The 26,835-nt window shown below is 35.4% G+C and overlaps 3 protein-coding genes across 7 annotated transcripts; 2 read left to right on the top strand and 1 right to left on the bottom strand.

Annotated features, from left to right (window-relative positions):
• Nucleotides 1-226: 226 nt before the first annotated feature.
• LOC135118511 (26S proteasome non-ATPase regulatory subunit 12-like) lies at nucleotides 227-10,236 on the top strand. Of its 2 annotated transcripts, none has more exons than XM_064040799.1 (9): nucleotides 227-350; nucleotides 430-499; nucleotides 783-899; nucleotides 7,317-7,429; nucleotides 7,569-7,947; nucleotides 8,294-8,517; nucleotides 8,837-8,993; nucleotides 9,333-9,496; nucleotides 9,839-10,236. In XM_064040799.1, exons 2-9 carry the CDS (start codon nucleotides 440-442, stop codon nucleotides 9,975-9,977), a joined length of 1,353 nt encoding a protein of 450 aa, XP_063896869.1. In that variant the 5' UTR covers nucleotides 227-350; nucleotides 430-439; the 3' UTR covers nucleotides 9,978-10,236. The 2 variants fall into 2 exon arrangements, with proteins under 2 accessions (XP_063896869.1, XP_063896875.1); XM_064040805.1 differs by having other exon boundaries at nucleotides 267-317.
• Nucleotides 10,237-10,626: 390 nt separating this feature from the next.
• Nucleotides 10,627-14,249, top strand: LOC110375695 (uncharacterized). Its single transcript, XM_049843970.2, has 9 exons — nucleotides 10,627-10,862; nucleotides 11,029-11,151; nucleotides 11,244-11,348; nucleotides 11,960-12,114; nucleotides 12,457-12,618; nucleotides 12,913-13,019; nucleotides 13,254-13,365; nucleotides 13,480-13,610; nucleotides 13,847-14,249. The coding sequence occupies exons 1-9, from the start codon at nucleotides 10,695-10,697 to the stop codon at nucleotides 14,026-14,028; spliced, it is 1,245 nt and encodes a 414-aa protein (XP_049699927.2). The 5' UTR covers nucleotides 10,627-10,694; the 3' UTR covers nucleotides 14,029-14,249.
• A 93-nt stretch (nucleotides 14,250-14,342) lies between these two features.
• On the bottom strand, nucleotides 14,343-25,076 carry LOC135118513 (inositol polyphosphate 5-phosphatase E-like). 4 transcript variants are annotated; one of them, XM_064040808.1, is made up of 11 exons: nucleotides 23,995-25,070; nucleotides 23,779-23,898; nucleotides 23,495-23,623; nucleotides 23,255-23,412; nucleotides 22,759-23,031; nucleotides 21,686-21,786; nucleotides 21,100-21,225; nucleotides 19,362-19,479; nucleotides 18,176-18,323; nucleotides 17,683-17,779; nucleotides 14,343-14,748 (listed from the first exon to the last, which is right to left on the bottom strand). In XM_064040808.1, exons 1-11 carry the CDS (start codon nucleotides 24,645-24,647, stop codon nucleotides 14,659-14,661), a joined length of 2,013 nt encoding a protein of 670 aa, XP_063896878.1. In that variant the 5' UTR covers nucleotides 24,648-25,070; the 3' UTR covers nucleotides 14,343-14,658. The 4 variants fall into 4 exon arrangements, with proteins under 4 accessions (XP_063896878.1, XP_063896882.1, XP_063896889.1 ...); XM_064040812.1 differs by having other exon boundaries at nucleotides 18,176-18,314; nucleotides 23,995-25,069; XM_064040819.1 differs by lacking the exon at nucleotides 23,779-23,898 and having other exon boundaries at nucleotides 23,995-25,076.
• Nucleotides 25,077-26,835: the final 1,759 nt, after the last annotated feature.

Here is a 26,835-nt window from a genome sequence, read left to right on the forward strand (position 1 = left end):
TAGACGGTCTTTAAAATGCGCAATATTGCCGTACTTTCCAACATTTTAACTTCACCATTTTTGTTAGAATTTATTTTACTTTTTTGCTTTGATGAAGTTTGAACGTTTGAAAACAAGACAAAACATCGAATGATTAAAATATTAAAATTTTGCTTCTTTTGAAATATATTTTTAATTTCTCAAAAGACCAGATTTTCTATTCACAAACTGTCAAGTCATCTATTGTCCGTGATCGATCTGTCAGGTCATTGTCATTTGTTGTCTGTCATAATCGTGAGTTTGCATTACCCAGGAAGGAATTATTTCGAAGTTAGAAAGTTTGTTTCGTTGTTTATTTCCAGTTAAATAAAGTAATTCAGCAAACACAGTACTTAATTATAATATATTTGTATAATTACTTTTACACTGACGATCGTCTTCTTGTTTCAGTTTTGTAAAAATGTCGACGAACGGCGATATCACTAGTCTTGATGCCAGCGGCAAAATAGTTAAAATGGAAGTAAGTACACGATTAACAACTTGAACTACAGTACCGCTATGACAATGGCACCTACATGTTATAAAAGTTACCTGGCCAAATGGTTCATATTTGGATAAAAGCCCTGTTGTAAGGAGTAGCTGCCAGTCATCACTATTCCGATTTGATGTGTGGCAAGTTTTATCACTAGCTTCTAACCAAAACAGCGAGGTTTTGTAGCAAAATGAGGATTGAAGTTCATACACAACAAGAGAGTACAATTTTAGTGTTGAAACATATAATTTACACATGTTTTCTGTTCCAGGTGGACTACAGTGCCACCTGTGATGAAAAGATACCACTCTGGAAATCATGGGCATCCAAAGGCAAAGTTCAAGAAGCTATTGACCAGCTTTTGGCTCTTGAAAAACAAACAAGAACGGTAAGATATTGTTTATGTATTGATATGAACAACCTTTGCCAAAACTCTATTTTTTGACTGCTATTGTATTTATGTATTTCAATTTTAAATAATACTATATACTTTTAAAAAGACCATATCGACGCTTGAAAGGCAACAATTACTAAGCGACATTGAATGAACTTTACAGGAGAGTGATTTGAAGTTAAAAATTTTTGCAAAAAAAATATTAAAAATTACAATATAGACGGATTTTGATGCTGTTAACATACATATATCCCTAATTTTTATAGCTATTTCTGATATTAAAATAAGCTTCGTAGCTCTCGAATGAAAAGCAGTTTACGTCGCTTAGATAAAAAAATCCTCATTTGATAAACAGGTAAAACTATCCAAGCTATCACTGAATGTTATGTACAAACAAGTAACATTATTTAAATTGCATCTGATAAGTTTGGAGCAACATGTAAAATTATTTAAGCTATCGATAAAGATTATAAAAATATACAGGCAAAAGTAAATAAATACAAATACTTAAGAATTTATAGACAAGAGTATTTATCTAAATTATCTAAGAGTTTATAAAATAAAACACGTTAAATTATCTAAATGTTATTTATACTAAATCTCTTTCACACAAAATGTATCTTAAATAATAAAATGAATGTAAATCTTAATTCGTAAGCACTTTTTTAACGTGTGGGATCAAAAATGATCATAAATCTTTTTTGGGGTAGGTGTAGAAAAAGTTGACACGTATCTCAGATTCTCTGAGCTTTTTAAAAATATATTTAATTCAGTTTTTTAAATTATTTTTAGTAAAAGTTTAATTATACAACTTAATTATTGGGTACTTACATTGGGAGCCTTAAATGTAACCTGATTAAGTACTTAACACCGCCTGCCACATCACCATCAACACTTGCACATAGAATAATATTAACATATTTACAAAGTCACTATAAACAATATAAGGAAGATGTCACAGTTATCAGAAATACTGTCGATACAGAGAAGTCTTGAGGAGAGTTTCAGTCAGAAGATGGACCAACTCGGAGCTCAAATTCAGGCTGCAGGTCCTGCCAAGGAAACCGTCGCTAAAATTGCTGAGGAGTTCCGGGCCTTCAGGGAGCTCATCTTCAACGTGTTGGGTTTACTCAGGAAGCAGATAGCCGAGTGTGTGCTGCACATTGATGGGTTGGAGATGAGGCACCGACGAAAAGCATTGATCTTTCAAGGGCTTCCTGAAGAAGAGAATGAGGACTGCTCTTCCATGGTCCTTGGTGTCCTCGGCAGCAAATTGGGTCTAAAGGACATAGCAGCAGCCAGCATAAAAGTTGCCCACCGACTTGGCAGTCCTAGTAAGGATCATGCACGGCCCATTCTTGTGAGGTTTGCTTCTTGGGATGTCAAGTCAACTGTTTGGAGGGCTAAGACTAGGTTGAGAGGCACCAAAGTCTCAGTCAAGGAGTTCCTGACGAAAGCCAGGCAGTCCATCTTCGCGAAGGCACGGCTGCATTTCGGTATGCGTGCTTGTTGGACGCAGGATGGCGTGATAGTCATTAAGGCATCGGATGGCAGCCGCCACAGGATTGTGTCGATGGACGAGCTAAAGCCTCTCCTGGAGAAGTACCCTTCGAAATCTAATGCTGCATAACGTCGTGAGATACCCTGGAAATAAATCTATTATTGGTATGTGACTGACATTTTTAGTATTAGAAACGAACCATAATTAATTTATAACTATACTTACTTAATGTTTATATCTATTGCTTTTATTTATTTTATTTTTTTCTCCTAGTAATCTTTTATCTTACCAAATTTTGTTAAATTTATAGTACCTTTGTAATTTCTATTTCAATTTGTTATTTACCCGCAAAAAGGATAAGAATAATTTAACGTTTAGATTGCTTTTCTTTCCACAACCGCAGGTACTTTTTCTTGAATTGTCATTGTCAGCTGTCACACTACTAAAATGTCAGTCATTGCACGGATCAAATACTTCTCGTTCAGAAATAGTCTCATTCTTCTTTTTTTTTTTTTATGTTCTTTGAAGTTTTATTATGTTTTGTTTTGTTTTATGTTTTTGTTTCAAATTTTTTTTATTGGTGTTAGCTGGCGGGTGGAGGTCAATTCTGTTTGTATTTTTAAAATCATTAATTATTTGTTTAGTTATATTTTTTTTAGTTTATATATTTAGGATTTATGAATTCTGATGACGACTGTTTTCATTCTGCCAATGAGTCTTTGGATGTGAGTAATAGTGATGTTAGTTTCTGTTCTCTGACTGATACACTTGGGGATACATTGAGAAATCAATTCAAGCAAACAGATAAGGTGTTAAATGTGTGTCATATTAACGCTCAAAGTGTTCCTAGTCACTATAGTGAACTATATGAGACTTTTTTCAACAGCAATGTGCATGCCGTCCTGGTTTCCGAGAGCTGGCTCAAACCAAATCTCTTATCCACCTCGTACCCTCTACCTGGCTTCGTTCTTATTCGGAATGATCGGCTTGGGAGAAGAGGGGGTGGCGTGGCAATATACCTGCGATCGGACTTTCCTTATAAGATCTTGGCTACTTCTTCTAGTCCTCTGCCTAGTGCTGAATTCTCTTTGGAGGTTTCAGTTAAAGGAGCCAAAGCCGTCGTTGGTGTGGTTTACTGCCCCCCCTCTGTAGACTACTTCACTGATTTGGAATCGGTTTTAGAATCGTTAGGTTCTGAGTATGCTCATTACATCATCATGGGTGATTTTAATACAAATCTCCTTGCTCCCAACTCTCCTCGAACCCGTAAACTCTTGCACGTTTTGGAATCATCCAGCTTGCATATTTTACCTCTTCAGGCTACTCACCGATCTACGATTGGTGATGATTCCTGGCTGGACTTAATTCTGACGTCTAACCTCTCCCTTATTTCCTGTCACGGTCAATATTCTGCGCCTGGTTTTTCTCACCACGACCTTATTTTCCTCTCCTATATCCTCAAACCTCCTAAGCCCAAGCCTAAGATTTTGCATAGGCGTTGTTTTGCAAGGATGGATACTGAGCGGTTGGTCAAGGATGCGCTAGATATTGATTGGACACCATTAATGACTTCTGATGATGTAGATCATAAAATTTTGATTTTTAATAACATGGTGAACATATTATATGATCGTCATGCACCAGTTAAAAAAGTCAGAGTGAAACGGCCGCCAGCATCTTGGATGACTGAACTCATACGGATAGCAATGCGTAGGCGGGACCGTGCGTTCCGTAAATTTAAAAAAGACCGTAGTGATGAAAACTGGGCTCAGTTTAAAACTGCGAGGAATCGGTGTAATACGATGATACGAAATGCTAAACGCCGCCATATATTGAATAATATATCATCCTCGTCTTCTGCTGACATCTGGAAGTTTCTTGGAACTCTGGGTATTGGCAAATCGCGACATTTGGACCTGCCTAACACAATTAGTCTTGATGCTTTAAATAGTCATTTCTGCACTTCTTCTTCCTCTCGTTTGGACTATTTAATGAAGCAAGATACTCTCAATTATATACATGGTCTAACGCGTCCCGATATCAAATCTTTTGATTTTGTGCCAGTCGACGAGGAAGAGGTCAAAAAGATTATCCTGTCCATCAAGTCTAAGGCGGTGGGGTGTGATAACATCAGCCGTCAGATGATTGTCCCTATCCTAGTCCCAATCCTTCCTGTTATCACTCATATCATAAACTTTTCTCTTTACTCTGGAATTTTTCCCTCACTTTGGCGGAAAGCTTACGTGCGTCCTCTTCCTAAAATTTCCAGTCCCACTCTCCCCAGTCACTTTCGTCCAATTTCCATCCTACCTTTCTTATCCAAAGTGCTTGAGGCTTGTGCTCATAAGCAATTTGCTCGTTTCATCTACGGCAATAAGCTAATGAGCCCTTTCCAATCCGGATTTAGGCCGGGCCACAGCACTTCTTCTGCCCTCCTCAAAGTGACTGGCGATATTAGATTTGCTATGGAAGACGCTAATCTCACAGTGTTGGTACTCGTGGATTTTTCAAACGCGTTCAATACCGTCAGTCACGATATCCTTTTATCTATTCTATCAAATCTTATGGTCTCTTCTAGGGCGTTAGACTGGTTTTCTTCTTATCTTCATGATCGCCAGCAGTCGGTTCGGGTGGATGAGGATTCGTCTACCTGGTGTACTTTGAATGCTGGCGTTCCTCAAGGCGGCATACTCTCACCTCTGTTATTCTCTATATTTATAAATTTCCTTACTCTTGAACTTCAGTGTTCGTACCATCTCTATGCCGATGACTTGCAGTTGTATCGTCACACAAAAGTGAATGAGTTGGCAGCTACGCTTGTTAAAATGAACCAGGACTTGGAGGTAGTCAAGAGTTGGTCTGACAGGTTCGGAGTGGCAGTTAATCCTGTCAAATGCCAAGCCATTATCATTGGTAGCTCAAGAAATTTAGGAAAAGTAGACGCTCTGGGTTTGCCAACTTTGGTATTTGACGGATAGATATACCGTACAGCTGCTCTGTGAAGAATTTGGGCCTACAACTTGACTCCTCACTCAATTGGCAAGCACAAGTTGCAGCTGTCAGTCAAAAAACCACGAACACGCTGCGGTTTCTCTATCGCTTTAAAAACTTGCTCCCTGTCCATGTAAAAGCAATGCTTATGCAAACCTTAATCTTTCCTATAATCGACTATGGTGATGTTTGCTACTATGACCTGAATGCAGATCTGCTCAATAAACTAGACCGGCTTCTCAATAATTGCATTCGATTCGTCTTTAACCTTCGCAAGTACGATCATGTGTCAGCGTATCGAGCGCAACTTAAATGGCTACCGATAAGACAACGACGTGTGATGAGGGCATTAACTACTCTTTTTTCTATACTATATACCCCGTCTTCACCTGCATACTTAACCTCCCACTTTCAGTATGTGTGTTCACAACACAATAAAAATCTCCGCTCCTCTAATAATCGTCTTCTTCACTGCCCTGCTCACCGTTCAGATATCATTCACTCTTCCTTCTTTGTTAAATCTATCCTTCTCTGGAATGAGCTACCCTTGGAGGTCAGGATGGTAAATAGTCGACACACGTTTAAAATTAAACTACGTAATCACATCCATGGCAAGTTGGCGGAATCATTACGCTAGTTCATTTTCTTCACTTTCTTCTCTTGGATTCAGGAATATTTATATATATATATATATATATATATATATTTATTTATTATATTTATATATAGGTACATAAATATATATATTTTTTATTATCTTGCACTTATGCTCAAACTGTGTTGCACCTACCATTTCTGTTTCACCACCACCCTAAGGTAGACTGGCAGAGAACGCCTAAGGCGTTAAGTCCGCCGTTGTACAATGTGCATAAAGTATTTTAAATAAAAAAAAAAATAAAAAAAAAATAAAAATAAAAAAAAAATGAACGTAAAATTTGTTAAATATAGGTATTCTTTATTGAAAATCAATCTTAAAAAAGAAAGAAATAAAATTATCTAACCGACATAGTTAGTAACAAGAGTTATCAAGTCAAATAAGTAAAAGCATTTAAGCGCCAATAATATTACATACTAGCTTTTGCCCGCAACTTCGTTCGCGTGGAATAGTGACTACCAGCAGATTTTTGATTTGACCAATAGATGGCGCTATATGTCCGGAATAATTTTATTTTTATTTTTTTTGTAATAAAAACTATCCTATGTCCTTTCTCAAGTTTCAAACTATGTCTGTACCAAATTTCACACAAATCGATTCAGTAGTTTAGGCGTGAAGAAAAGACAGACAGACAGACAGAAAGACAGACAGACAGACAGACAGACAGACAGAGTTACTTTCGCATTTATAATATTAGTTTGGATTAATATGGGTAAAATTATACAAATTGCACTTTCGAAAAATAATGACTTCAAGTTAAATACACTGTAAGTACGATTCACAAATACTTTTTACAGGTAGAATCTACTAAGCGTTTACGTAAAGAAATTTTCGAACAAGTGAAAATAACTAAGTCCAAACGAGTAAAAATTAAAAACATGAAAAATAGACTAAGTAGATATTTTCAATATTTTAATTTTCCTAAATCTAAAATTTCCTAAAAATCCCTTTTTTTGCGTCGGTTAGTGAGCACAAAATTCATGATTTGGTATAAATTTCGCAATATCTAAGCGACATAAAACTCGTCGTAGAAGCACACCGATTAGACTAAACGGCGCAGAAAAAAAATACAAATCCATTGGTATATATAACTCATTTTTGGAATTTCTGTCGCTTAGATATTATTGCCTTTCAAGCGTCGATATAATTATGCTGCATCACAGTAAATGTATTCTTTACACATAAAATTATTTGAAATATTTTGTATAATACTTGAGCCTGTGCTATAGTTCACATAATTTGTAAATTTTCTTTAATGTTCTAGGGTGCTGACATGGCTTCAACAGCCAGGATCTTAGTGGCTATTGTGCAGATTTGTTATGAAGCCAAAAATTGGTCTGCACTCAATGACCAAGTAGTTCTTCTGTCTAAAAGAAGGTAAAGCATCTTGAAGTAATGAAACCTCCTAAACCTTTAGCAGTACCAAAGTACTGTATTTCATCAGGCAAAGTTATTTAAAAAAAAATAAGTGACTATGTAATTTTCCTCAGTTCTAAAGCATGTTTTGAACTTTCAGATCACAACTGAAACAAGCTGTAGTGAAAATGGTTCAAGAATGCTGCACTTACGTAGACAAGACACCAGACAAGGAAACAAAGATAAAACTTATTGAAACTTTGAGGTCTATCACTGAGGGTAAAATTTATGTTGAAGTTGAAAGGGCTAGGCTTACCCATATCCTGGCTAAGATCAGAGAAGAAGAAGGTAATGCAGCAGAAGCCGCTAAGATCATTCAGGAGCTCCAGGTTGAGACATACGGTTCCATGGATAAACGCGAGAAGGTGGAACTGATTTTGGAACAAATGAGACTGTGCCTTAACATCAAGGATTATATTCGCACACAAATCATCTCAAAGAAGATCAACACTAAATTCTTTGAGGAGGAAGATACTGCGGTAATTATTTTTGTCCCTTATGTATTTTGGCATACTAATGTCCTTTATGGGGGATGTATTACACTCCTCAAGTGTTTGCTCAGACAGGGGTTCACTCCCTATTACTCCACTCTTATAGCCCGATTGCGTATTTCCCTTTCCTTGTTCAACTGGCGACACCGGTCTCGCGAAATCCACACGCTTTTGTTTTACTACGTAATCCTACGATCCCGTGTTCAATTCGCGTCAACTGAGCACGCCTAAATCACGCAACTGGAACTGATCAAAACAGCTACTCAAAATAAATTACTTAATCTTAAAATGAGAACAAAAAGTAGTAAAGCAATGTTTATAAATCTGTTTCTAGGAACTGAAAGAAAAGTTCTACCGCCTAATGATAGCAGTTGACCAACACAACGGCCAGTACCTGTCCGTCTGTCGCCACTTCCGCGCCCTCGGTCAAGCAGCCGGATCTGACGCGCTCGTCGGTAGCGTCGTGTTCCTGATCTTAGCTCCCTATGACAATGAACAGGCTGACCTTACTCATAGGGTTAATGAGGACAAAGACTTGGATAAGCTGCCTGACTACAAGTAAGTTGTTTTTATACCATTTTATCATTGTTGCAATCAATGCCCTTAATTTTTAGGGAATGATGAATTGTAGCATATATTTGTTTTTCTGCGATGTCCTGTTTAGCTTCATTATCATAAATCACAATTGGCAACTCAAATGGGTGAGTCTGTGCAGTTAGTACATTTATACAGATTGCCCAATCTCAGCTTACCACTAATGCCAGCTTAACTCTCTTAGCCAGCCCACATAATGCTAGTATTCAATAAACCAAAAACTACATGTAAAGATTTTTAAATATTTTTTTTTTCCAAAATTAATCCTTTTATTTGTTTACAGACAATTGTTAGGTCTCTTCATCAACCCAGAGATCATCAGATGGAACACTCTCTGCTCCACGTACGAGAAGATGCTCCGCGGCACGCCGTACTTCGACGCGGCCGATGAGAAGGGACAGGAACGCTGGAACGACCTTAAGAACAGGGTTGTTGAACATGTAAGTTATAGAAGCTTACTTTATGTGCTATATTGTGCTTACTTAATTATGCTGCAAAACTGTAAGCTAATAAATTCGTGGATAGCTTTCTGTGTACGTCTATCGTGACTGCTCTGAACGAAGTCTTTTTTCTGAAATCGCGTTGGAGGTTATTTTATCTTTGCCTCATTTAACTCAATTTAGTTAAAAATTACCCCCGAGAAAAGTAGCCGGCCATATTACTGTAACATGAGAGAATATGAGGGAACACATGATAAGAATAAAAAGTATTTTCCCTTTAGAAATTTTATCAAAAATACATTACATTTATTTAATGAAATTGCATTATCTTTTTTCCAGAATATCCGCATAATGTCAATGTACTACACTCGCATTACACTGAAGCGTATGAGCGAGCTGCTTGGCTTGAGCGAGACGGAGACGGAAGAGGCTCTCAGTCAGCTCGTTGTTAGCGGCGTGGTTCGCGCGAAGATCGACCGACCGGCTGGTGTTGTGCATTTCAGGTAAATAGTAATACCAGATGCTTTAGAAATCATCATCTTTTCTTTTTAGCAATTTCGTTTTTCACACAATCTATGTCTGTTCCCTACCTTTCCTTCCTTACAATATGATTCTCATTCCACTACGTCACATAATATGCTCTTGCCATGACAGTCGTTTCCCAATTTTATCATCATTATGAATAGCATTGCTTGTGCTTTTACTTCTTTACGATCAAAAGAATGGACCAATTTTGATGAAGTTTACATAAGAAATGTTTTACTTCGTGTGCGTGAATTAATGTAATTCCGAGTAACATTATTTTACAATGGCCATGTTCTACAGTTCTTGTTTATTCTTTGCAGCTTGAACATGGACGCGTCAGACCGCCTCAACGAATGGTCGAACAACCTCAACACTTTGATGCAGCTCGTCAACAAGACGACACATCTCATCAACAAAGAAGAATGCGTGCATAAACACCTCCTTGCAACGGCTGAATAGATTATAAACAAAACATCATTATTTTTTTCACAGTCAACGTATTTCAAAATATTTCCAGACTACTAAGTGTATTAAAGTTCATTTCACTGTGTGAAAATGATTATAGGTCTTCGTAGAATATTTTGTTTTGTATTGATGTCAAGAGGTAGTTGACGGTCACTTCGTAAACGTTAATCTGAAACCTAATGTAATAATTATTGCGCATTTTATTTTAAAGATGTTTACTTTTAAATAAGTTTGGAATAAATACTTAACTCTATACTATTCTTTTATTTCTTTCTGTCGTTACTCATGCGATATAATACCTAATTGCTATCTACGTTACGCTATCAGGTTCTTACGATGATTTTATAGTAGCCGTTATTAACTTTTTTTTCTGTACAAAAATCAATGCAATTTACTGCAACCAATATCTTAACACCATTAACTGATTACAACAACACTAAAATGGCTCGTGACTACTGGCGTGCTATCGATAATTTGTTAATATCTATAAGGTAAAGGTTTCAGTTATTGTTGCAATAAATCCGTCTGTAATTTTTAGGGATGAGTAATTTACTTTAAATCCTATTTCTGTTACCAAATCGCTTAATTATCAGCCAAGTACGATAAGATAGCTAAAGAGACGAGACGGTAATTGATTAAATGAACTTTATCATTTAGTTGCCTGTAGTAATTGCAGCCGGTTCATTAAATAGCTAAAATAATATAGTCAAAATGTTGTGTGCCATACTTTTACCTTTACTAATCCCGGTAGGGCTAGTGATATTTTTCAAGATACTGAATAAACCAGACAAGCCGGCGTTATTCGGCGTGTATCAACAGAAAAATAAATTCTTCTATTTGAAGTTTTTATTTATGTACACGGTTTTGAGGTTTAGACAGGTATGTACAAGATTTTCCTTCCTTTCTTTTATCATCCCTTTATAGTCATCAGCATACCTCCAATTTTGGTCTAACTAATCTTGATCTAAGACTCGATCATTAGTCACCATTTGATTATAAAGAGTCAGTGTTAAAAAGCCAAGCCTAAATAGTTTTATTTTTTTAGCTAAAAAATCACCTCACCCGGCAATTTGCTGTCGAAGTCGGCAAGAGCTGCGATGGGACATTGCACGTTCATAAACAAGATGTAGTTCTCGAAAACAAATATTATCTTGGGGATAACGAACAGGTAAATAAGAAACCATAGACTTATATTTATGATGTCAATCTCCTTGAGTTATCCTGAACATATTCTTTTATAATAAAAAAAAATGTTTGTAGGCCATCGATGCGGTGTACTTCAATGGCACGAAGGAGGGTGATGCAGTGATTTGTGGTATTGCGAGAAGGCCTAAGAATGTTGTGGATGCTTTCCTATACTTGAAGGTTGGTATAAACTTCTGAGCACTTGTTAAATTGCATATCTTATCCTTAGCTTAAATGTACTTATGTATGTACTGTAACCTATTTAGTATCAACCTATTATCTAAAGATCACATCCTTAGTGAAAAAAAGTGTCATATCATGGATATTATCTTGATTGTATGTTACAAAGTTCGAAGTCCGCATATAAAGACCATTGCCATGGACACAGGTAGATACTGCATACAAAATATTGGTAATGTTATCATATCGCAGTAGTTACAATCAATCGCATATCAGGTCATAAAGCCATCAAATTAAGCGGCCGGCTTAACATGTAATTTTCATATTTTTGGAGCCATAGCTTACCTATAAGTAGTGGATTATTCATGTTCTCAGATATCAAAGCTAAAAATCTGTTCAGATTGCAATTAAAAAAGGTGCAGCGTAAATTGTTATGTAGATACTTATAGAGTGTAGATAAATCTGATTGCTATAATATACAGGTACAGTCAGCAAAAAAATCTTTGTTAAAATATAAGTACCTACCTGAACGGGAAAATATGCCTCGTAGATCCAATGTCTGGTTACAAAGTCGAATGGATATAATTTACTGGCATTAAATATTGAAACAGGTCAAAGGAGAGGAGCTCCTTCTATCACCGGAGTTACCCGACACTTACCAAAACCAAGTGACGATCGAAGAGGGCCTGTACAGAATAAAGGGCCTTGAAGTTGTCAACTTTATTCCTATGCGTACCTGGAAATTGACTTACAATGGTGAAATGAAGTAAGTGAAGCATATTTTATCTGAAACTAGCTTCTGCCAGCGGTTTCACCCGCATCCCGTGGGAACTACTTCCCGTACCGGGTAAAACTAGCCTATAGCCTTCCTCGATAAATGGGCTATCTAACACTGAAAGAAATTTTCAAATCGGACCATAGTTCCTGAGATTAGCGCGTTCAAACAAACAAACAAACTCTTCAGCTTTATAATATTAGTATAGATATGAGACTGTAAATGTGACTAATCCAACACACCTGTGTTGCAGTTGATCTTATCTTACTTACGACTGTTTACATTTTACTCTGTGGCTCAAAACATCTCAGTATGTACTTTAATGTATTCCAGACCCAGGAACGATTCGGAGAAGAGGGTAAAAGTAGAAGCTGAACTAACGTGGAGTGCGGTGTTCTCACATTTCAACTACGACACTCAGATGTCGCCTATAGGTTTAGCCCGAGACATGGCTACTGAAAAATGGTCGAGGGGTTACTTTAAGTTACTCAAAAAGTAAGAACTTACAAATACATAGATCTTTATAACGTTTTTTGTAAGGCTTTCTCTTTCTGGATTAGTAATAGTATCTATTATTATTTGCCAAAATAATGGAATTGAGGACCGCTTCTTTTGAGTCGGTTACAAAGGTGATTGGTACAATATATGAACCAAGTAGGAATCTGGAGAGAATCTCCATTTTTAATTGGATTTCCATAAATTGATTTTATTGAGCTTCTTGAAGTCTCTTTGTCGACTGGAACTTACCCACCGGATAACTTAGGTACTATAAGTTGATTGTATTTCCAGATTACATCAAACACATTACGAACAAATGGGCGTCATAGAGGGCACTGTCACCATCGATGGCAAAGAACACTCTATCAACATACCATGTGTTAGGGATCACAGTTTCGGTAAGTATTCATAAAAAAAAAACTGAGCATTTTGGTAGGATCATATATCTAGTTCAAAGTCAAATCATTTATTTCATTTAGGCCTTTACAAGCACTTATGAATGTCAAAAATTATAAATAGATCCTAGTTGCCCATTCCAAAAGTAGCTTCCTATGGAGAAGAACGGGCAAGAACCTCCATGGTACTTTTGTTATCGATGTTCAGAAATGTGAAAATGATGATTTTCCTTTCAGGACCGTTCCGTGACTGGCGTACATTCCACCGTTACGTCTACCATTTTATGTTCTTGGAAAATGGTGACTGCTTAGCCATTGGCACAGTTTGCCAACCTGCTGTTTTATCGCAGTAAGTTCAAGTTATAAAATAATGTACCTAAACAGCATTAAGAAGAAAAAAACATTGCATAATCATAGGATCGTTATGCTAGATATTTATTAATACGTCAACCTCTTGTTTCAGTCTGACTATCGGATACCTCTGTCGTCAATCAGACCAAGCAGTGTTACCAGTACAGTCCAGTGACTTCAAAATGTACCAACATGGTGAAAATCAGATCCTACCCAAAGATTACGGATTTACTTTCGAAGCTGGTAAGTCTATTATAAGGTTTACTTATCTAGCTTAATGAATATATGTTTTTCTTTTTAAGAAATTAAAAGCTGACATATAGGTATAATTTTGATGACTTCGATTCTGCACTTTGTCACAGTCACAGTCACAAATAAGACACGAAACGTTGTCACGTTTAAAAATTATGTAATGAATATTGAGAAAGGTTCAATCTGTAACAGTAAATATATTCTAAAATCGCAATTCTATTTTGTAGGCCACCAGACATATGCAGTAAAAGTACAGGTCGAAGACGAGGAAATATTCTACATCGGCAAGTCCAGGGAGGCTAAGTTCTATGAGCGATGGTGTACCGTGGACATCAACGGTGTTAAAGGCTCCGCTTGTGTAGAATGGCATTATAATAATGTTCAGTCTAATAGAGAAAAGACTGCGTAATTTAATAACTTAGCATGTATGGGATAATGGCAGGATGATGATGTAATTAAGTTTTTAATTTTATTTATATAGAAAGAAGTTTTCAAATTCGAATTGGTAAGAAATTCGAAATTTGAAAAACGTGACGTGTTTTGTTATTTTTTGAACTGTCAATGGCACTGTTTATTGCATTACTATGTGTGTGTTAGTATAGTAATAACAATAAATTGATGTTTGCGTAATTTTTGTTGTTTTCTTAACCTTACCTAAATAATGGTGTAAAGGATTTTTATATTAGGTGATATTCAAACGGTTAGAGTTAAATAAAAACTAAATTAGCGAGGAAAGTTAACTATATTTAGCATAACATTTTTTACTTAAGTAAGTTATAACTTAAGTATATCTATAAAATATGGACTAGCAATATAATTCACAATAATGACAATACATTTTATTTCATTGAATGAAAATCATAACCAATTCAATTAATAAATAAAGACTAGATAACTGCGACAAAAATCTACTGACTATTGCGCTAGCGAATAGGCATAATACTGTACTCAATTGTGTAACCATTCAGCAATCAAGCAAGATTGTATAAATAAAAAAATATATTTATATTTCTAGGCATTCACGAGCCCTATACCCAGTTCACCTTATATTTAAGATGTTGCATAGAACACTATGTTTGAGAATTCTTGCTTGTAAATATTCTGTCGCAGTCATCTCCCCTCTCAGGACCTATCCAAAGTAAAAATCAACGTTATAACTAATTTGTTCAGCTAACTAAGTATTACAGAAAAAAATCCTTGTACAAAATAAAAACTATTAGCAATATACCATCTCTGTTTGTCTCTTATACATATTTGGTATACATGTAGAAGTATGTACGTTCGTATACAACAGTATTATGGATATGAGACTTTCATAGCGATTTAACACGTACTTTTCACATTTATGTAGACCAAACGTGTATATCAGAAAAATAATATGACGTATGTAGATATAAAATTCTTATAAAACATTGTACTTTATTCATCGAATATCATGTATCAACCAGCCTCTTACTATAACTACATTTGTGTTAATATTTATTAAATAAAGAAGTGGAAACGAATTTAAACGTGAATTTTGATATTTTGTGCGACATTAAAATTTAATTAACTACAGCATTTAAGCTAAAATAAGTGTTATATGTTGCAAAAGCAGATACTAATATTAAAGTAAGAAAATTTGGTAATGATTAAAAAAGTTTACATTTTGAATAATACACAAGAATACGTAACGTACAGTCGCAAACATAATGATAATGACGTCGATTTAATCTCTTCATAGAAGGTACTTGGCCTGACAACATTTAGCATTATGTGTGTGATTGTACAACAATTTTGAATACACAATTCCTATAAAGTTTGTAGACGCCCAGATTTCAGGTAACGATCCCGATTCAAATAATGTATAAATATGTTACGTACAAGTATGGAAGACAGACTGATTTACTTAGAATGATTTTATGGAATTCTCATTGGTCTAGTGATTAATTAAAAAAGCTTAATTTAACACCCGGAGAGAAATAAGTAACTAGTCAATCATACTTAATTTTAAATGAATTTATACATTCGCATGCTGTTAAAAGAGCTGGTTCAAAAAGTTCGAAAATGCCAAGTATAGTTTGGCGACCTCATAATCATAATTTAGATGTTTACCTAGACAGTCAGACAATTGACAATACAAATTCTATGTCTAGGCCAACTACACAGTCGAATTTTAAACTTCATCTATCAGACTACTTTTCGAAAAGTTATGAAAAAATACTTTTAAACACTCAACTTTTTTATTTTATTAATCCCACATTTATAACACCAAATCTGCTACAACATTCTAATTTTTTTTCTTGTCACACTGATCTAAGACCGGGACATTTTATTCTAGGTTTCATTAAAAACACGAATATTATTGGTCGGTAAGAAATTTGTAATACATAATACGAAATATCTGATACTAGGTTTGGCAGTATCTTAAACTGGCACCCAAAGAGACTACATATTCATAATTTATAAATAACAAACCTTAATTGTATGATTACCACAAACAATTCAAATAATTGATTTGGAAAAGTGAAAATATCTCTTTAATGCCTTTCTTTATAATCTCAGTATCAATACAATTTATTGTGAGAACAAGTTACTTCTGAATCGATTTTTTAACTATATAACTTTATGAATTATTCCTTAGTTGAAATAATTGCTGTTAGATCTCAATTATTTACTACAAATCGAAGGACGAAACGTTGGACGTGATATTGCGCCTCATTTGTGCGAATACTCCTTGAAGTCGAAATTGGAACCTTTATTACGTAGTGAGATCTTGTCACTATATAACTATAGATAAGATATGTCGTACCCATATCGAGATTTGCTTACTTCACGAAATACTCGATAATTTTATGAAATGGTCGCATTTCATGATGGAGGAAATTGTTATTGGGTAAGATTATTAAATGGTAAATACATTGTCATGCACATATTCCATGAAAATCTTGAATATGTAAAGAACTTCTATCAGTCGAAGTTCAAGAACTGAAGTGAATGATTTATCAAATAAACTTGTCAATTTCATGAACACCTACCAAGAAACGATTTGTTATCATAATGATGATGCGGTCAATAAGCAGAAATATTTCATGAAATGTGATCAATTCATACAACTATCAAGTATTATAAAGTGTAAAAGTCCACGACATGGCAACGACAGATACACAAACGATTCTAGAACATCGAGACTACAACGGTAACTGGAATGGACATCAGACTAGACGAATACTAATCACAGCACCTAATTAACATAGTTTTATTAACTCTGAGAAATGTTCTTAACACTTCATTCGACGGTATTAACACAGTGGTATAAGGCAGGAAATATTTTAATTAATTATGTACTGTTTTAGAAACTCCACGATACGTACCTACGTTTTATGTTTATAATAAAAGCTCATTTTTCTAAACAGGATTTGGATAACACTACACATCGAAATAATATTCTACGTATTTTTTTATTGCTAAGCTAAAGCCAAAGTATATCAATTGTTTACAGCATAATAATATATGAAGTATATAATATGTTAAACAATGTCAAGCTACGTGAAAATATAGGATAATTAATAGTCATTAAAATTATAAGTTTTAATTCACATTAAAATTATTGTAAGGAATACTGATGCATTTCATTATACTGACTAGATTTGTCTTTTTCGTTTTCAGAATGAGCACATTACAAAAGTAAAACTAAATTAAGCATAATAAATTTTAAACCTAATAATAAATATAAACATGTAAATCGTCGTTTTGAACATTGCACACCTGTCCACTTACTCTAACTTAGGACATAATAAATAAATAACAAATAAAACATTTTGAAAATTGTAAATAAAAAGTATAACAACAACAAAAATATAAACCTCTTTGGTAAACGCAATACTATTTGTTACTGGCCATAAAAGGCCATTGGTCAGGAAAAAGACATTCGAAAATCAAGGAGGTTGGACTACTATTTAAAATTTAATACATTGGGTACAGTTTACGATTGGTTTTTCAAACATTTTAGTATCGAGACGTGAACATAAAAGTTGATGTAATTGTATAATAACGTGAGTTAATGTTATTGAACATTACATACCGCAGAGGTGCCGGGCGCGTGGTCGAGCAGTGCGCGGCGGCGCTTGATACCTTCCAGGTACACTTCGCGATTGAATAAACCCGCAGCCAAAGGTACACTGCAAGAAAAAAAGGGATTATAATGTTTGTTTCCAAAAAGGTGCATGTAGCAATGGTTTGCTAATATTTTTGTACCGATCTGAATAGTCTCTCTCACAAACTGTGTTGTAAGGTAAGACATTAAAATTTGATCCCCGAGGTCAAATTCTTTCCATCTATACTAATATTATAAAGCTGAAGAGTTTGTTTCTTTGTTTATTTGTTTGAACGCGCTAATCTCAGGAACTACTGGTCCGATTTGAAAATTTCTTTCAGTGTTAGATACCCCATTTATCGAGGAAGGCTATAGGCTATTTTTTATCCCGGTACGGGTAGTAGTTCCCACGGGATGCGGGTGAAACCGTTGGCAGAAGCTAGTCTAATAATAATAATTACATTTTCAAACAACTACTCACACGTCAGTCCCCGGCCTCAGCATGGTAGAGAACAATCCCCACACAGGCTTATGGTCGCTCGTGCAAACCGACTGCACGGAGTTGTATGCCAAACACTTGACCCCCGAAGTCACAGGCACTGCGCTGATGCGCCGCAACCCTGAAACAACTTACGTGTCAAAATCAAACGATGATGTTTTATAAAAAGGTGAAAGTTGAGTTTTATTTTTGTACTTAAAGTTGGGCTTTATTTATTAAGGTGCATATTTTATACTGTCTCTAACACTACATAGTATAAAACAAAGTCACTTCTTGGTCTGTCAGTCTGTTTGAAGGTGTTGCAGACTCTGACAATCTATATGAATTTGACAGACTTCATTACGGCCGGCTGGGCGTAGGTACCTTTCCGGCAATAAGTCAATTTTTCTACGCCACTCTTTTTTTCATTTGTATTCTTTGGATTTCAGTACGCAAATTTTTTCAGGCGACTAGCTTAAATTGGGCAAATAGGTACTTTTCTATTGCGTTTGTGATCCGAAAGATTTGTATGCCAAATAAATTGTGCAGAAAAACTAAATTTTCCGAGGTGGGCACTGCATGCAAATTGCATTTAAAGGTTAATCTGTATGTAGAAATAAATTTTTAATTTTGTCGATATTTTGCCAGATCAACCGTAATTGACGAAGCATCAGAAGGGTGTATAGAACGCGGTTATCTTTGCGTAACGTTAGATAATATCATTCAGTGTTGTTGTTAAGGCTCTAACTTACGACTTAGTTAAAAATGTTACATCAATAAAATTTAAAGAGGAGTCTGCCCCCTACACCATATGAAAAATATTTTTTTATAAGACAGACAGACACGTTCATATTTACGGCGGATGGTCTGTTATGCTGCGCTGAAGTGGACAGACTCCTCCCTTCAATTTAACATAGTCATGCTGTTAGGAATTATTAACAAAACTTGTACTTATTATAAACAAAGTAACCCCCTGCTGGACACCTGTAGCTAGATGCGATGAAATTTCTGAAAATCTATGTTCACTAAAAATATGTTAAAAACATTTTTTTATTACAACAATGAATTAAACTTGACCACGAATATCGAATTCCCTGTTGAATTAAAACCAATTTATAAATAAAACATAAAATGAGTATCGTATGAAACATTATGCGTACATGACAATAAATAAAAGACAGAAGCTCACCAGAAAACGCAGAGGATGAATTAGAGGTCATCGACCTCGCTTTGTACAGTATTCTGTCTGTGTACGCCGGAGCTCGCTGCTTGCTCGATGTGTCAAACTGTTGACTGCCAGGGTCATACTGGAACAATAAGTAATAATAAGCAGGCTTAAGACTTATATATGTAGGTATTTATTTATTTATTTATTTATTTAATTAACATGGGAAACCTACAGCTAAAGAAAATAAACTAAGAACAGTATGGTAAACGGACAGCCAATTACAGGTCTCCACGTATAGATACAGATATATATGTCACCGTAAGATTACAAACATCGTTAGATTACAATCTATCTCGAGAGATTGTAAACTGTCGAATTATTGTGAACCGTAACATCTGATTGCAATTTAACGCATTATTTTTCGCTATATTGTAATCTATCGATGAGAAATTGTCAAATTGTCAACTGTCCGAAAGCTCTCCCTGATTGGTCAGTCTTTTTGTAAGATCGGCCAATCACGACCAGCCGTTCTGTTGCCATGGAGTTCCCGTAGAGTTAGGAATGAATTTATGTTTGAAGACAAACTACCTAATTGTTTTGTTTTTTTTTTATAAAAGTTTCTTATAATTTTCCAGTTTCATTTAAATAAAACTACTTTTACGGATTTTATCGCGGTCGGTTTTAAAAGTCGGGATTAAATAATATAATATAACCGCGATAAAATCCGTAAAAGTAGTTTTATTTAAATGTCTAATATTCGCGTAAGTGTCAGAAATCAATATGTTTCCAATTTCAATTTGTGTTTGAAGAATAAATATTTCGTTACAATTTGTTCTCTCCATATGTCAGGAATATTAATTACATACTCGTACTAAATAATAAATCCTTGAAGAATTTTTGAAGAGCATTTGTTCTCTTCATATGTCAGGAATATTAATTACATACTCGTACTAAATAATAAATCCTTGAAGAATTTTTGAAGAGCATTTATTTTATTTAACTGACACCTCTATTTCATTCCTAACTCTACGGGAACTCAATGGGAACAGAACGGATTATTGGTCGATCTTACAAAAAGACTGACCAATCAGGGAGAGCTTTCGGACAGTTGACAATTTGACAATTTCTCATCGATAGATTACAATATAGCGAAAAATAATGCGTTAAATTGCAATCAGATGTTACGGTTCACAATAATTCGACAGTTTACAATCTCGAGATAGATTGTAATCTAACGATTGTAATCTGTGAACAACATTATATAAGAAGAGTACTGCCAACAAGAAAGGAAATATAATAATAACAAAATCAAAATATTACAGTTTGCATTAATGAAAAAAGTTAAGGCTTAGACACTTTCTGGCTTTTTATATGGAAGTAGAAGTGGCTTTGGTGCTATAATCTTGTACCATTTGAAAGCGTATTGTTGATAATACGTGATCTCTTGTGTATTTGACAACACAACTTCTGGTAATTTCTGGTATGTACCATAGTTTAGTGGAAGAATAACTTTTTGATGAGGTTTGCTATATTGAGGGTTGTCCAAAAGAAGATCTTTGCCGAGAATGCGGTGAGAACGTGAAACCATTCAATAAAAAATAAATCACACTTATTTAGGAATTTTCCGGAATTTTGTGTTTCGATCCGGGAACCCTAGACGGGACTCGGTGATGGGGTCCAAAGGTGAATTATTTTTTGTAACGTAAATAGTCTAATACCCTTCAAATAAACATAATCAATTTGTTCGTAGATAAATTACCTTATAAGTAGGCGGGAACGTGATGGGAGCTTCCCTGAAGTCGCGGAAAGCCGCGCCGTCTTCTAGTACAGCCGTCAACTGATCCGCGTGGAGCAAGCCGTGCGGTAGGTGATGAGGCAATGGGAACTAGAAACGAAAAGGGCTTCAAAATATCATTCAAGTGTAATCCAAAATGAGCGAGACTTATCAATAAAACTACCTTTTTTTCTCATTATATGAAATTTTATTACTAGCCCTTTGAAGCAATTCAAATCAAATGTTAGTCCTTTTATTAAAACGTCTTCATTTTACCTATGGCCTTTTTTTAACGACGTCAAATATCATCAAATGACCCTTCCCGCTGTGGGTTAGCAGCGGTGAGGAAGTGTCTGACTCTTACTGACTAAAACCCATCGTGTTCCGTCGTCGTAGGCCTTTTATGTACCACGGTCGCGGTAACTCTTTCGAACAACCCGCAGCCTAGGCAGGCCTTGGCCCTACTGGGCCCCGCTGGGGTTTCATGGTATTTCATGGTATTTCGTTCAAAGTATAGTTTCAGACTCAATCAAACCATATTACAAGCTTATTATGTCAAGAATATAATTACCTGTGTTTGTTCTATCCACCGCAACACGGCAGCCCTGGGTTCTCCCAATCTGAAGTTGAGGTCGCCACACCAAAATACATAGTCGAAATTGTTGGTCACATCTGGAAGAATATATATCTCTCTCATAATGATGAAGAAAAATGCTAATCAAATAATACAACACCTAACCCTAGTTCATTTTTACACGAAGACTTAGTATATTTCTAGTTAAAATAAGTGCTTCTACCAATTCGTCGCTAAAGAGAAGCTATAATCAGCCTTAGCGTTATAACAATAAGATTGCTTTTAAATTCCCGCGCGGATGCAGCGCGAAAGATTTTATTTCCTTACCTAACTAACATTAGTCATGCCTACCATGTTACACTTTCATGAAATTGACCTACCTACCTATGTCATAAAATGTTATTTTAATTTTCCCTACAATAGCTTTTCAAGTAACTGTGTTTAATACCTATCTATAAAACGATCAATCTGACGTCTCATAATACACGTTTGAACAAAGATAGCAGAAAGGAACTTGATAGCTTATCAGTTAAAACAATATTTACCTAGGTTTCGCGGAAGGAGAATGATTGATAATGTATAATTAGGTACGCATATTGTACAATACCTAATTGTCGTGGATATGAACATTTTACTTCGAACCTATTTCACATCTCCTTGAAATTAAAATTATATCTATCGGAAATATATCTACGTCATACAATGTATGTATCTAAATATAGATTCGCTTACGGCAACATAGGCAATTTTTAAGCCGATGCCTGAACACTAACACTCGATTCTCAATTTGGAATCGTGCCAAAAGAACTGAATGATAAGTTCCTATTGTATATAACTAGTTGTTTTCCGCGGTTTCGACTGCGTCCCGAGGGAAATACATCCAGAGAAATGAACCTGGTAAAAAAATAGCCTATGTCCTTTCTCAGGCTCTAAAATATTTTTGTACCTCACTTAAATTGGTTGAGTAATTTTGGCGTGAAATTGGCATGATAGATTGACAGAGTTAATATCGCATTTTTTGTAGACCTAAGTCAAGATATAAAACAGAATGAAAAATAAATGACTCATACCTTTACTTTTATGCCTGCAAGGCAAATTCTTTGGCAAATCGATAGACCTAATTATCCTCTTGATATCAGACACTCGTTCTTTGACCTTCTCTTGATGTGCAGTCAAATGGGCAGTCACAAATAAAAATGTGGAGCCAAATAACGCGAAGGATATAGCGACAGCGCCTTTAGTACGAAATGCCGTACCAGGTCTGACAGACAAGCTTGCGTCTTCAGGGAGAGAACAGAACCAAATTAGGTCTCTCCTAATGAATATCATTAAGTGGATTGTGCCTGGAATAGAAAAATAAAGTGAACTGCAAGAGATTTTAGGTACATAGGATAAGCTAATAACATGTTGATCTTTTTTAGATTTAAAAAAAAATAATTAATGGCATGTGCTTGTACAAAACATAATGTAAACATGAGAAGGAAAATAATATAAAAGTGAATAATGATAATGACTAACATATTAAAACCACACATTCCTTGACAATTGATTATGGTAGTTACTTACCTAAATAATAAGAATGTAACAACAGATGTGATGGTCCCAATACTTCTTGTATAGTGATCTCCCATTCGGTACGCTCAGAGAACGACTCTTGTGTACCAATTGCAAATATATCTGGTACATGAGTTACTTGATTTGGGAATATGAAATCGGCTAGTTCCCTGCATATACAAAACAAAATGATTAGTGACTCCATTTAAAATGAATAATTTAATTAATTTTTAAATATAATTGCAATATTACTTTGGTGGTGGTTGTCCGTTCATGTTCCATGTTCCTACAAATATTCTTACTTCCCTATCGGGGAAGACATGTTCTAATTCAGCCGCACCTAGAAGGGAGTGGGATGCTAGACGCCCATATAAGTAGTTCCTGAAATAAAACATGGAATTCACTTAACAACTCATCAACTACAATAAAAAACAACATATAATCTTTCAAAATTATGAAGTTAATGTACTACAGGAAATGTAAATGAAGGAATACCAAACAAATAACTACAGCAAACAACATAAACAACAGATAACCTTTCTCGAGCCTCCTGTGTGGGAATGAGACGCAGCACCTGTGCAGCAAGCAGCGAGTTACGAGCTAAGCTGTCAGTGCTTCCAGCACGCGAGGATGACCTTGCAATAGTCGACTTAGTCCTAGTGCACACAAAAATAAAAATGTTTCCAACACCATAACCAAGGATTTATCAAGGAGTATGACAGATTAATTAAAAATAATAAAACATAATTTACCTTCTTTTTCGATCTAAAGAACTACTCCTGTCACTTTCCGGTGAAGACGCCCGATATAAGGGCTTCGACTCAGTAGATATCAAATGATCAGCTGATAATCTCTTAACAAATAATTTACTCTTCGGCTTGATTCCTTCAAATGATCCTGAATGTTCAAAACATTTCTTAGCATCATCACTTTTAGGAAACTTGACTGTAGCTTTGGGTATTTCTTCAGATTTAGTTTGAGAGCAAATTGTTTGGTCACTGATACTGTTGGAATTATTCTCTGGACTTCCAGTCACTGAACGTGCGTCTTCTTTAGAAAGGTGGTTGTCGACCAGACTTTTAGGGCGAGACCGTCTGAAGAATGTTCTACAACACTTTGGATTATTGTCGTCATCATTGTGGGAATTTGTCGCGCTATGAGTAACGTTGTTAAGCAAAGGTTCTGATGATACATTTTGAGCGTGAGGGGCTTCTATGCTGTGGTCCGCACTGTGAGCACTTTGAGCTAGGAAGGGATCAGCAGGAGAGATCGGTCGCGATGAGGACTGCCCGTATTCATCGTTGGAATCCGTATCGACGAAGCATCCAACTTTCGGAGATTTTTTTACAAATAGGCGTTTTCGCAGTGATAGTTTTTGCTTCGCTTTTGTGGGTGAAGTTGTCATGTTTGGTTTTTAACCAACAAAACTAATAATTTATGTTACTAATTACATTTTTACTAAATATAGACAACATAACCTATTACGCTCTACACTGACATTTTGCGCTAAGGAATCTGTCAAAATCTTACTGATACGTTCCGAACACCTTGATATTCGTTTTCTAACACACCTTTTACTGCCTATAAAATCAATAACGCAAAAAATTGACAAATATTTTAATTATCAACCACCTAAAATTAACTCTAGGATAACTTCGTGCATGAATGCAGTTGTCATGGCAACAGTTACGATTACAGAATTGAAAAACATAAATATTATTACATAGGTACCTATTTGAATCTTATTGGATAGGTCGAAAGAGCGCCAACAAGTTGTCATATTATAACATAGGAATGAAGAGAAAATAATGCATGAATCAACATTTTCTAGTCCACAGTGGGCACGTGTGGGGACTAGGGGGCATTATGTATAAGGGCGGTAGGTCACATGGTAGAAGTAATTAAAAGACAACATGTAAGTTACTGTAAAAGAAAGTTTATGTAATGTTCATAACAAAAAATACACTTAGAATTAAAATGAAAAAGCTTATTTTTATGTTAGCTGCGCCGCCACCTGTACCCGGTACGAGGAGGTTCTTTCCATTGTATTCACGTGTTGGAGATAAGTTGCCGCCGACCACTGATTGTATACCGTTACCTGTGAAATAAAATAAAACAAATATATGATACGTTTATTTTAATAGTAAGTAATAGGCAATAACACACATGCATCTTACTGAAGAGCAACAGTCACCTACCAATATTGCAAAGGTCACTCGTACAGGCTCTGTAGAATGTCCTGAAGGTAGAATCGATTATTTCATGGTTCAGGTAATCAGGTTGGCTTGAACAACCACGTGTAAAACTGGCGACTTCACCTACAGGATCCTGAAAAATATAGTTTTATCCGATTATTTAATATGCACTTTAGTAGGAAAGCAGTTATGAAAGTACCAAAACAATGGATACGTACCACATATTCTTGTCTCAAAATAGTACAATATGTATGCGGGCAGTCAACAGTGTTAGTGTCATTTGTTATGACGAGACAATCCTGGTTCGAGTCTACTGATGAAAAGCTACAAGTGTAGCAACGCAATTGACCTAAAATAAAAAATAAAAACATATCTAAGGACCGTCTAATTGCATTCTGTACCAGCTTTATGTATGTGACCCATCAAGCTTGGGTCAGGTTCAAGTTAAGGTCCCCAGTAGGTAAATGTATCAGATTTTGGTCGGCGAAAATACGAAAGTACGAATTTGTGTACCCATCCATGTAGGTACACAAAAGGGCTCAAAACTCTAAAATGCCTTGGTCGTACCAAATGAAAAACCTTGCATATACTGATTTACCAAGGAGTCAGAACAATGGAAGAACCTAGAATACCTACTTTTGATAATTTTTCAGAATTATAGCTACCTAGCTAAAACTATAGGTATAGGTAATATCTACTTAACATTGACGATGGGTCTTTACCACTGACTTAACTGTTTTATGGTTTAGAGGGGATTCCCTGACTGTCATGAAAAAATTACCGAAAATAGACTGCTTTTTAGTAAAAGTGGCTTCAAAGTAAATTCTCATAAGAAAATCATTGACGGAAACTTACCTGTGGTTCCACCAAACACACAAGCAACTAAAAACAACACTATTTTTATTTGGAAATCCATTTTGCGCAAATAAACGGTCCCTTGTCACTGAATCAAGCGTACATAATCATATTTTCGATAGCACTCATTACCTCTTCAAATCGAACAATGCAATGTTTTATCTAATCTATTCGTATTTGTCTTTAATTCGAATGAAATCAGAGATCACTATCAAAGAATTTTTTGTTTGATCTTAATTGATAAAATTAAATGTAGTCCTTTAAAATAGACGGAATTTTTAAAATACGTAAAATACATTGCAATTGCGATGCATGTTGCAAATGATACTTATGGACCTAGAAGTAAAATAGGACAAGTAGGAAAGTAGGACATAATAAGGTAGTGAAGTCAACTTGCATCCTTCCAAAACTGATGCACAACATGAAAGTCACAAAGCTTGATTGCTGAAGAATTAATGAGCTCGCTAAACAGTACTAAATCCAAAAGTAAATTCACAAATCGCCATTAAATTCAGGTAAGTAGATACTTAATTTACAGGTGAA

The sequence above is a fragment of the Helicoverpa armigera genome, chromosome 2, assembly GCF_030705265.1.
Source record: "Helicoverpa armigera isolate CAAS_96S chromosome 2, ASM3070526v1, whole genome shotgun sequence".
Taxonomy (NCBI): domain Eukaryota; kingdom Metazoa; phylum Arthropoda; class Insecta; order Lepidoptera; family Noctuidae; genus Helicoverpa; species Helicoverpa armigera.